Source organism: Garra rufa, chromosome 21 (assembly GCF_049309525.1).
Source record: "Garra rufa chromosome 21, GarRuf1.0, whole genome shotgun sequence".
Classification (NCBI taxonomy): domain Eukaryota; kingdom Metazoa; phylum Chordata; class Actinopteri; order Cypriniformes; family Cyprinidae; genus Garra; species Garra rufa.
Window position 1 is genome coordinate 6,765,611 of NC_133381.1, and position 13,312 is coordinate 6,778,922.

The window sequence follows — 13,312 nt, forward strand, 5'->3', positions numbered from 1 at the left end:
GTAGGTAGAATGAGAGGAGGTTTTTGTTATGAGACACATTCACACTTGCATTTCACGTGAGGATTTGGTTTGCCTTGTTAGTGAATTGCTACTCCATATCATGTCATTTCTTCTTGACTTTGATTTTTGTAAGACTATGTACAGATTTGCATGTCATAGGTGTAATCACTTGTTTTAAGGACTGTACGGCTGGATTGTTTCGTTTATTGTATTTTATTGACCTGTGTGGTGTGAATGCTTGGGATGTGAACATGAATTACCCCATACTGCAATGTAGACCTTTTCTTATTTCTTTCTCTTTTTTTTTTTTTTTTTTTTGCACAAATGTATTTAAGGTGGAATACTGTTATTTGTATTGGTTTGGACACCACTTTTCACATGGAAAGCTCATTATTCAATAAAATTGGGAACTACAGAACGTTTTTACAAAAGCTTTATTTGAAATCTTGCATGACGCAATAACTGGAGTTTATGTCTACACATTCAACAGATAGCCACGGTTAAAGTGCTATGTTGTTCCTCATTAGTAAAGTGGACAGAAGAATCGAGTATGGAAAATCAAGTGTACTTGGGAAACCGAAGGCAAAGGTACAGCAGAAGCAGATCAGAAATAAAAAGCTTTTACAAAGCTCAGGTCCAAAGTCACATGTTTAGGCACTGAGTACCACTGTAATCTCATCCAACACGTAAACAGAAACACTCAACTTCACTTTTAAAGCGGGTTGTAAAACAGAGCACAATTCATGAAAGTTCAACATTATGTATATTCAAGGCATTTCGTGCAGAAATGGCCTGCTGAAGTTATGACGTTTTAGTGCCACCTTTAAAAAAAAAAAGAAATCTAAGATTATGAGAATAAAGTCAATGTTTTGAGAATAAAGTCAAAATATTTCAAAAAATAACGTAGAAATTACGAGAATAAAGTCGCAATTTTTCAACTTTATTCTCGTAATTTCAACTCTACTTTCGAAATTTTTAGACTTTATAAATAATGTCAAAATATTGCGACTATATTCTCGTAATTTTGACTTTATTTTTTTAATATTTAGACTTTATTCTCATTATTTCGACTTTATAAATGTCAAAATATTCCGAAAATAAAGTTGAAATTTCGAGAATATAGTCGCAATATTTAGACTTTATTCTCGTCATTTCGACTTTAATTTCAAATATTTCGGCTTTATAAATAATGTCAAAATATTGCGACTATATTCTCGTAATTTTGACTTTATTTTTGAAATATTTCGACTATTCTATTATTATTATTTTTTTCAAAATATTTCGACATCATTCTTGCCATTTTAACTTTATTCGTAATTTCAACTTTATTTTTTTAAATATTTTGACTTTATTCTCAAAATATTTAGTCTTTTTGACGAAATTACGAGAATAAAGTTAAAATTACAAGAAAAGTTTAAATATTCTGAGAAAAAAGTCAAAACATTTTTGAAAATAGTCAAAATATGAGAATAAAGTAAAAAATTACAAGAATAATGTAAAAATATTTTGAAAATAAAGTCATAAGAATAAAGTAGAAATATTTCGAGAACATAGTATTTCAACTACATTCTCGTAGTATTTCTACTTTATTCGCAAAATATTTTGACTTTTCTCATAATTTCGACTTTGAGAACAATGTCAAAATATTTCGAGAACAAAGTCGAAATTATGAGAAAAGTCAAAATATTATGAGAATAAAGTTGAAATACCATGAGAATAGTGTCAAAATATTTCGACTTTATTCCCGAAACCTTTTGACTTTATTCTCGTAATCCTACATTTTATTTTTACCGTGCCACTAAAACGCCGTCATATGAAGTATTCATGAAGCAACATTAGAAAGAAGCACCATTTACAAAGCTTAAGACTCCTGTACACATGGGCAGAAAAGCATCAAAGTATGCAATGTTCTGAAAGTCAACATTTGCAACCCATTTGAACTCTGTAATGCGAAGAAACCGCAGGTCAAAAGTGATCTGATGATGTGATGAGGTAGACAACCGTCGAGCGGCTGAACAAAAGCACATCAGGTGTTGGTGAGGATTCTGGTATGTCATTTCTCCATGCCTTCTCAGCCAAACTACCACAAACAGAAACAAAATCCAGCTTGCCAGAGGCACAAAAGCGCTGATCCTCCCTCTCTTTGAGCAGTCCTTCAGCTTCCAAGAGTTTGAAACCTGATCTCTAATGGGACAGGCATCAGTCTGAGCGTCACTGATCCATTAACTCTTTAAAGCGGGTTGTGTGATGGATGCATTGGGGAAAACTCCCATCGGACAGCTGCGGCCCGTCCTGCACATGCGCTAAACTTCATCTGGCAGATCCTCGCGGTATCAAAGAAAACATCAGATGGTGACAAATCCTGTCAACACACATGCATCGAGTTTCTGATTCCCCTGCCGCTGCCAAAACGCATGTCTGTCTGTTAGCGGCTACTTTCGTTTCAGTAGGCTGAGGCGAGTCTTACGCGCTCGTCCCGTCGTCCTCCGCGACGCAGTTCATACTGGATCCGTGCGTGATGCTGGCGGCCGGAGCGTTGCTCAGGTCTCTGGCGCTGCCGTGTCTGGACTGGCTGTCGAGGCGGTGGAGGCTGCCGTGATGGGACAGCTGCTCGTTGAGTCGCGGCATGCTCCCGTACGCCGGGCGTTCCTCCATGCCCCTGTGGCTGGAGGGGGTGAACCTGTGTTCAGAGAGAAAACCGACAGGTTATTTAAGTTCAGGTTTTTTTTAAACACGTTGCTCAACGTGTTCAAGCATGCATTGCTGTATGACAATATCTGAGAGCAGAGGCTTCAAACTTGGGGTCAGGGTTATATATTCCATATGTATACATGTAGTTATTTAATATATATATATATTATGTGTGTGTGACCCTGGACCACAAAACCTGTCTTAAGTAGCATGGATATATTTCTTGCAATAGCCAACAATACACTGTACAGGTCAAAATGATTGATTTTTCTTTTATGCCAAAGTCATTAGGATATTAAGTAAAGATCGTGTTCCATGAAGATATTTTTTAAATTTCCCATCACAAATATATCAAAACTTCATTTATTTGATTTGTAATATGCAACTTAATTCGGACAACTTTAAAGGCATTTTTCTTCATTTTTTTGCACCCTCAGATTCCAGATTTTTAAATAGTTGTATCTTGGCCAAAATTGTCATATACTAACAAACCATACAGCAATGGCTTATTTATTTTAGATGATGTATAAATCTCAATTTCAAAAAAATTTACCCTTATGACCAAGGTCACATATTTTAATATAAATGTACAAATTTATATCCATAGGGACCATGTGACGTCACTGTGCTTTATCGCCGCCATTTTTGTGTCCGCGCTACCTATTTCAGTCTATGGTCACAGCTGCCACAACTACCAGAGGAAGATCAACAAAACTCCCAGAATGTTCAGAACAAGGATACAATATGCCCGGGATCTGATATTCTGTTAGCTGTAACAACAATCATCAGAAAAAAAACCTAACTTCAGTTTTATTCGATCTCAGCAGTGCTTGAAGTGGGTCGGTATGCATACAGTATAGCCTTTAGTGTACCGGTGTCATTCACGCAGGTGCTTTTCACAGCAAGGGTGTTTTTTTCGGCACAACAAGAGTAGTGGAATAATAATTAATTATTGAATAAGATTGTGAATCAGTACATTATAACCAAAATAATGCCTTAATGAAAAGAAGCATTTTTTTGCGATTACATCATTTTGAACCGATCAAAGAAAGCAATCGAACAGTAAGTTCAAAACAGTGCTAATGCAGAGAATAGTGACTTACAGTACATCCAGATGCCGTACATTATTTGTTTCAGTGTGTATTTGGCTTAAGAGCAAGATTATGTTTTAGATTATGCAGTGTTTAGTGAATTATGAAAATTAAATAATAAACGCTAAACTATTGTACTACATAGCGTTCGTCATTGCAACGCCTGCAGTACAGTATATACATGTAAAAAGGTTCTCAAAAATAATTTGTTTTGCTAAAACTATTTAGGTACAATTACTCTAAAAATTATTTGTCATACAAAAATGGCACACAAGTTACACACAAACCATCGTCCCGAGTAAATGGTACCATTGTGAATTGTGACTGGCTGCACAAGTGGTGTAATAAACTAAACTAAAATGTTATTGCAGCCATATAGCTTGAATGAATACAAATGCATATTTTAAATAAAGAAATCTCTTGCTTTTGGTGCTTGAATTTGTGCTTTAAAAATGAGATTCAGGTTTAGGAATACACAAGACGTGAAAGACTTCTTCCCTCAGGTATATTTTATGTTTTCTTGGCTTGCTGGTTGTTGGGCTTATGCTCAATAATCACTTTTTTTTTTTTGCATTTGCCAAAACTAATTTGCCGAAATCTAAGCGCGGACTGAGGGTGCCGTCAGCGCGAGTCCCGTTCGCTGTGAAGTAGTGACCAGGATTCTTCAAGGTCTTAAAGCCTTCATCGAGCGACTACGTTCACAATAATTTACACTTTTTGTGTAAACATAAAGCATACATACCTAAAAATACAATCAAGTCAAATACACAGTGCGGGAAGTAGTAGTAAAAAGTAATTTATTATTTCAATTTATTATTGAATCTCATTTAGATGCGCTGTGTCTGTTGTCATATCGGACACAAATATGGCGGCGAGCATAGCGGAAGTGACGTCTTTGGTACCCATGAATAATAAAATGTAATAATAGGAATTTATATCTAAAATGAAAATTTTATAAAGTATATTTTTATACACTATATTTGTGTTTTACTTAATGAGGAGTGTAAATATAATTTATTTATAATTTTTTTTCTGCAAAAAAATGAAATGTATATGTATGTGTGAGAGTGTGTGTGTGTGTGTGTGTGTGTGTGTGTGTGTGTGTATATTCCATACACATATTGGGGTTATTTAATATATTTTGATATAAATTTTAAACATTTTGCAAAATTCTGTCTGAAAAAGAAATGACTTGAGTGGAAATATGTTAAATCTACATTTTAGTTTTATAATGTAATTTTTCATAATTTAATAATATAGAATTGTGTATGTATAATTTATATGTGTACACGCACACACTTTTACACATCTACTAAAATGATATATTATTAAATTATTTTAAAAGAAATAATTTTTTTTTTTAAAGTTAAACATTAATTTAAATGTTCAAAATTTGGAACATTTAAATTTTTTTATTTCTTACAAAAAAAAAAAAAAGACAGAAATTGACATTATGCCTATTTCTTTCTACTTACTAACAATGCTCTAATGATACCTAAATATTTTCCAGATATTTTTTACACACTGTATCTTTATGGTTGGTATCTTGGTAGCTCCAAGTTTTTCTTTATACATGAAAATATATAGCTGCCTTTTTAATTTTTTTAGGGAGTACATTTCGAGGGACCCCTGTCAAGTCAAGTACATTTTTTTGTACACTATTTAAATAAGTATACTATATGTATAAGCGTATGTGGATCAGCATATTTAGGGGCTTTTGGCATAAAAATGCTCGAAGCCGAGCTAAACTGCTTAACTGACCTGCCGTCTCTGGAGCGATGCAGGCTGCCATGATAGCTGCTCATCTTGCTGTGGACGCTGCTGGCTTTGCTCCGCACGTCGTCCAGCATGGCCAGGTGTGTGGAGGAGGCGTGGGTGGACGTGCCCTGAGTGGACGTCCCGCGGGACTTACGGATGATGGGAGTGTTCGGGTCTCGCAGCAGAGACTGAGCAAAGTCTGGCTCCTGCAGAACCTGCCGGCTCTCGTTCACCACGCCACTGCTGCATACCGACGACAAACACATGTACTCATTTATAATATATACATGCCAACAAGGTCAAATCTGTTTAAATGTAGATAACCATTTAACTCATATACAGGACGCCTAAGTTTACTTTACAATATTACAATTAAATCCTACCGTAATCATGACAAACTATATAGCATTGGAAAGGTCTAAGACTCCTACCATTTTTTTGGTTACAAATTATGTAGAAACAGTAACAGATTAATTAATGACATAGTTATATACCATTTGCTCAAGCTAAAAATCTCAAGATTCATCCTGTGAAAACCATTTTGAAATTGGACATTGCGTTACCATAAAAATGGTACTTCAAATCTTTTAGCAGTCAAAACTTTTTAGAATCTCGACAAAATACATATCGCTGGAAAGATCTAAGTCTCAAAATTCCATATTTGGCGGTATTTTGTGATAATATTGAGAGAGAAACTGATAAAAATCCAATGGTGTTTGGGTGGCACCTGGTGGCGTTTACCTGACCTAAACAGAATCGCGCTACACATTTTTTTTTTTTTTATGTTTTAGTAACTTTGTTTTTATATTATTATTTTTTTTTTTTTGGCGTTTATATAGTATTTATTTTTAGTAATTTTTTGTACTTTTAGTACTTCAATTTAAACGAAAAAGAGAAATGTTGCCTTGAAATCTAGCTGAAATAAAAATATTTTTCATTTTTTTAAAAGCATTTTTTCATTTTAATGTTTTAGTAATTCTGTTGTTTTTATATATATTTTTTTATTTCTATAGTTTTTAAGTTTTAGTTTTTTGGTTAATTGAATATAATTTACTTTAATTTAAATTTTGTGCTAGACATATTATTAATAGAAATTGATAGATTTGTAACAGAAATACATCAAAGAAAAATTCAGTGGATTCGGTGCCGTTTTTTGGTATAACACCTAAACTGAATTGCGTAAGAACCTCAATTTTTTTATATGTGACCTTGGACCACAAAACCAGTCATAAGGTTAAATTTTACAAAACTGAGATATATACATCATATGAAAGCTCAGTAAATAAGCTTTCTATTGATGTATGGTTTGTTAGGATAGGACAATATTTGACCGAGATACATCTATTTGAAAATCTGGAATCTGAGGGTGCAAAAAAATCTAAATACTGAGAAAATCACCTTTAAAGTTGTCCAAATTAAGTTCTTAACAATGCATATTACTAATCAAAAATTACATTTTGATAGGTTTACAGTAGGAATTTTACAAAAAAATCTTCATGGAACATGATCTTTACTTAATTTCCTAATGATTTTTGACATAAAAGAAAAATCAATAATTTTGACCCATACAATGTATTTTTGGCTATTGGTACAAATATACCCCAGCGACTTAAGACTGGTTTTGTGGTCCAGGGTCACATATGTTAAAATATATGTTTAGTGTTGTTCATGTCTACAATCTGGGAATGTTTTCTCCTGTGAAGTGAAGCAGGATGAGGAAGGTCCTGTAAACTCACTCTTTACGCCTGCGGCCGTGAAAGAAGCTGGCCCACTCGAAACAGGTCTTCTTACTGCCCACCCAGAACACCGACGGGATCCCAACCACCAGCACCATCAGGTACTTCATGAGGAACAGGACGAGGTCAGGCCTGCTGGTTTGCTCCACCTACACACAGAGATAGATGATCATCATCGGTCCTCTGGAAGAGCTTCCCTCAGGCTCTCACACAATACAGCACACTTATATACTTCACCATTTTCACACCTTTTTCAGGTAGATTTTAATATCATTCACATACCATTAGTGTTTCTGAAACAAGTTTTCATTTTTAGGTGTTTCAATTTTAATGTTTTAGTAACTGTCTTTAGTCATTTTTCTTTTTGTTGTATGGATACAGATTTTGTATAGCGTTTAAATTGTTTATATAGCTTTAGTTTTAGTTTCATTTATTTTATTATTTTCTGTTTTAATTTTTATTGTCATGTTTTAATGTCTACATTAAGTTAATACAATATTTAATTTTTAGTTAAAGTATTTTCTTCATTTTAATGTTTTAGTAATTTTGTTGTGTTTTATATTATTTTTTTTATAAATTTATACAAGTTTTACTTTCTTTAGTTAATTTAGTGTTTTTTATTTATTTTTAATTGTAACATTTTTAGTTATTTTGTTGTGGGTTATTTTTTGTTATTATTTTTTAGGTTGAGCTGTTTTAGTACTTTAAGTTTAAATAAAAAAGGAAACTTTTGCCTAAAATAAAAATATAGTAATTTTGTAATTATACATATTTAAATATCTATAGTTTTTAAGTTTTAGTTAGTTTAGTGGGTTTTTTTAATTTTATTTGTTTTTAGTTTTTTAAATGTCTTTATAGTCTTTATTTTTAGGTTTAGGGCTTTTAGTACTTCAATTTAAATGAAAAAGGGAAATGTGGCCTTGGAAACTTGCTGAAATTTTTTTTTTATAATTTTTTATAGTATTTTACTTTATTTTAATGTTTTAGTAAATTTGTTGTGTTTTCATATATTTTTTAATTGATTTAGTGTTTTTTTATTTGCTGTTGTGAGTTTATATTATTTTTTTAAGAATATCTATAGTTTCTAAGTTTTAGTTAATTTAGTGTTTTTTTATTTTTATTTTTAATTTTAATATTTAAAGTTTTTTGTTTTCATTTTTTAATAGTATTTTCTTCATTTTAATGTTTGTAATTTTACTGTTTTATTTTTTTAATGTCTATATAGTTTTTAAGTTAGTGTTTTTTTTTAAGTTAATTTAATGTTTATTTTTAATTTTTAACATTTTAGTTATTTTATTGTTTTTATCTTTTTTTTTTTTAATTTTTTAATGTCTATATAGTCTTTATTTTTTTAATTTTAGTTACTTTAGTACTAGTATTAAACTTGGACTTGGAAACTTACTGAAATTTATAATGTTTATATTATATTTATATTATTTACTTAATGATAACCCTGATTCACATGCACCATGTACAAAATCCAGATAAATATGGTTGTCTCGTCTCATCTGAATGTTCATCTTCACTTTTAAAACACTGCAGTGTACATGGCCATATTTTCTCCCTTTAGAAGTGTGTGTTTAAACATGCTTGAGCTGAGGTGTGTATCCGTTGGCTCGTTCAGACGGCACAGCTCGCTGCTCACACACAATCCTGCTTTATCTGCTGAGCACAAGCCACAACAACAACGGCCTGTTCTCCTGCTCTTCCTCTGACAGGAGCTCCTGCTTCAAGAACCTGATGCTGCACTCAGGCATATGTCACTCACACACACACACACACACACACACACACACACACACACACACACACACACACACACACACACACACACACACACAGCGCTAGCGGCCACCACAGATGATGAGAACATGTACAATCTCTGCAGGGTGTCGTCAGATAACATGGGATGAAATCTAACGTCATTAACATACACTGATTCATATTCACAGAAAAACACTAATGTATGCTGCCTTCAAGACATGGCAGGATTATCATATTTGCAAGAAGGATAAAACTGTCTGCCAAATGCATAAACAGGAGAAAACTGAAAATGCATTTTCCCAACTGAAAATGTGGATGAATCTATAATGCAAAGTAAATTGGTCCAAATTAAGTAGTTAACCTGCTTCTATCCAAAGTGACTTTTATCGCTTTCAAGGTATATAATAAAAAATAAGGTATTTTTAATGAAGAAAAATATAAAACTGAGAATAAATAAATATTAAATGGCTTATATGATCCAAAATTATGAGTATATTAATATGCATCAACATAATAGACACTAAATATTGTAATAAAATAAAAATAAAAAAAAAATTTATATCATTGCTTACATTTTTAATTTTCATAAATAAAATAATTTTTATATTAAATATTATTACAGCAAAAGTGAAAAAAACACTAATTTTTATAACACTTTTTCGTTTCTATTATGCTGACACATATTACGTTTTTCTACTTTTTCTGTAATAATATTTAATATAAAAATTACTTCATTTTTTATTTTTAGCAATAAAATATAATTTTTATATTAAATATTATTAGTAAAATTTAACTTAATATGCATCAACGTAATTGAAACTAAAAAAATCTAATAAAAATAAAATAAGATTTTTTTTTTTTTTAAATTACATTACATTTTTTATAAATAAAATAAGATTTTTTATATTAAATACTATTACAGCATAAGTGAAAGGCATAATATATGTCAATGTATTAGGAACAAAAAATTGTTATAAAAATAAAATAAGAAATAAAATTGATAAAAAATACACAATTTTTATAATGTTCCGCTTAATTTTTTATAAATAAAATAAAGTATTTTTTATTGAAAAACAAAATATGAGTAAACAAAATAGAAACTAAAAATTCTAATAAAAATGTAAGATAAAATTTACTTAAAAAACTTTTTTGAAAACTTTACATAACTTTTCATTTTTAGAAATAAAATATAAAGTATTTTTATATTAAATATTATTACAACGTAATATGTCAACATTATAAAAAAAGCTGAAAATTGTAATAAAAAAAGAAATTATTTATTACAAAAAACACTAATTTTTTTTTTTTTTTATAAATAAAATATAACGTAATTTTTATTAAATTAATTAACATTATTATTAAAAGTTTTTTAAATATTATTACAGCAAAAGTTAAAAACGTAATATGCGTCAACATAATAAAAACCAAAAATTGTCCAGGTAATATTTTACACGTGACTTGATCTTTATGAATTTAATCTGTTTGAATTTAATAAAAAATACTTTATATTTTATTTCTAAAAATTCTGAATTTTTTTAAAAATTAGTGCATTTTTTAATCAATTTTATTTCTTTTTTTTATTACAATTTTTAGTTTGTTACGTTGACAAATTGTTTTTCACTTTTGCTATAATAATATTTAATATAAAAATTACTTTATATTATACTTATAAAAATAAAAAAATATGTAACTTTAGTGTAAAATTTGTGTATTTTTTATCCGTTTGATTTCTTATTTTAATTAGTTTCTAATTTTATAGTTTCTAATTCTAATAAACTGGAAAGCGGCATTAATTCTGCTTGATGACGCTTTTGAATTACTAAAAACTGTAATTATAGCTACACATCCACTTCTTTAGCATAAACCAGGATGTCTTCACATCAACAGATATTGGTGTGTGAATGATCCTTTAAGTGCATTACTTAAACATACTCAGGAACCCTCACTAATGAGTGAATAACACATGATCAGACTGAGAGCATGACCTCACAGACTGACACCCAGTGTGTCTCTCATGTAGAGCCAATCAAAGGCCTGAGCTTTTGTGAGTCAGTCTCCGTGCTGTGAGGTAATGACAGGCCTGAGCACCTTTAATCACAGCGGGAGGGGGTCTGTCCTTCAGCTCAAACTCCAGCATCACACGGATCTCCCCTCGCCATTGTTCTCCAGAGCGCTACAGGAGCCGAGCCACCACAATACAGCCAGCACAGCGTGACTTAACAAGCCCAATGATGAAAGACACCAAGAGAGAGAGATGCATTGTATCTGAAAAGCAATCTTGCGAAACTACACCTGACACAGGGCTGGGCAACAGGCAGTATATTACAGACATAAATCACTGCTAATATAAAAATTATACCAATATAAAAAGAGAAAAGACTTTAAAAATATATATATAGCATTTTTGTTATTACCTTAAAAGAAATGTAATTTTTAGATTTTCATTTTAATGTTTTATTAGTATAGATTTTATAAAGGTTTTATTTTAGAAGCTTTTTTGTAATTTGTATTCTTTTTTATTGTCTATATGTTTTTTTTTTATTAAATTGTAGTTTCATTTATTTTTGTATTTTTAGTTTTCATTTTAAATTTAGTGTTTAGTCAGTTTGTTGTTTTTTAACAAGCCTATTTATTTTTTATTTTTGTGTAATTTTTTATTTTTAGTATTTTCTGTTTTCATGTAACGCCATTTTTTCTAGTTATAGTATTTTCTCTGTTTAAAACATTTTGTTTTAATATAATAAAAAAATCTATAGTTTAAGTGTTAGTTTTTTAGTTAACTTTTATTATTTTTTCTAACATTTTTTTTATCTATATAGTCTTATTTTTTTAGCTAAATGTAGTACCTTAATTTAAATAAAAAATGGAAATGTGCCTTGAAAACTTGCTGAAAGTTTGTATATAGTATATATTCATTATTATTCATTTATCATACAACAAATATGACATTTAAATATTTAATAATGTGTTAATAATATATTTTGATAATATACTTAATAAATTTTCATGAGGCATTTTTATGCTTTTAATATTTTAGACAAAATATATGGTGATATATATGAAATTTTAATGAAAAATATATATGAAAAAAATCTCTCTTTCTCTCTCTCTCTCTCTCTCTCTCTATATATATATATATATATATATATAATATGCATAAAATAATAACAATATAATAATCATAAAATATGTAATATCCTATCTACGCATTTAATATATATATATATATATATATATATATATATATATATATATATATATATATATATATAATAGATCAAATAATATATATATTATTTTTATTTCTTTAATATATATGGTATCGATATATTTTGAAATCTTTTTAATTTATTTAATATGCTCAAAAATGAAATCCTCATGTGGCATTTTTATGATCTTAATATATCAGTAAACAAATATATAGCATTAAATATTGCTGTATAATTGCTGCATTATTATGCACGTAATCAAAAATAAATGTGTGAAAAATATTGTGCCTTTCTTCATTTACGGAGAAACTGCAGAAAACATGCCCTTTAAGCTTGATTATTTTTTAGCTTTTTGATTTTTTCAAGCATATAATCAAGAATAAATGTATTTCAGTATTTCATATATATGCATGTAGAGAGATTTTTTAAAAGATATTAAAAAAACTTTTAGATATAAAACATTTTATTTTTTAAACAATAAAAAAAAAATGTAAATATGATAAAAAGGCTGTTTTTTAACTAATAGATAATGCACAATATGCAATATTTTTTTTATTCATACCCATATATGAAAATAATCAAATAATATTTTTTGGGGTATCTCACCTAGTCCTAACAAACCATTTAGTGTACTGTTGCTAGTTCTATCAGAAAGTAAAGGCACTGAACGGTTAAGTGTGTAAGATGAATGTAGGCATTCATCTTACGAGGCGAAGCGGGAGAGCATGCGAGGGTGAAGACGGAGATGATCGCCGGAGGGGAGGGGAGAGAATTACTGCATCACGTGACGCTGGGATCCGTTTATGATTGTGTGGAGGGAGAGGCCGAGCGGCTACGGTTACACTGTAATAAAAATGCCTCATGCATCACTGCGCTGGATCGTATCTCACCATCCATTCACTACACAACACAAAAGAACCGTTAACATTGATATCTGCTGCAAATGTGGCGCTTGCAGAAGGTTGCGATTACTACAATCATCTTCATTCAGTCTGTTAAAGCAAACCAGTTGTAGAGGAAATCAATCACACTTATTCTGCCTCAATGTTTGATGTCTCCATCT

At 30.3% G+C, this 13,312-nt stretch overlaps 1 protein-coding gene across 1 annotated transcript in view; it reads right to left on the reverse strand.

Annotated features, from left to right (window-relative positions):
- Nucleotides 1-441: 441 nt before the first annotated feature.
- Nucleotides 442-13,312, reverse strand: part of LOC141296272 (frizzled-3-like) — a 14,495-nt gene continuing 1,624 nt past the window's right edge. The window contains exons 2-4 of the mRNA XM_073827536.1: nucleotides 7,277-7,425; nucleotides 5,544-5,783; nucleotides 442-2,680 (exon numbers count right to left, since the gene is read on the reverse strand). Coding sequence (XP_073683637.1) covers nucleotides 2,464-2,680; nucleotides 5,544-5,783; nucleotides 7,277-7,425 — 606 coding nt within the window. The 3' untranslated portion in view covers nucleotides 442-2,463. The remainder of the gene's footprint in view (nucleotides 2,681-5,543; nucleotides 5,784-7,276; nucleotides 7,426-13,312) is intronic.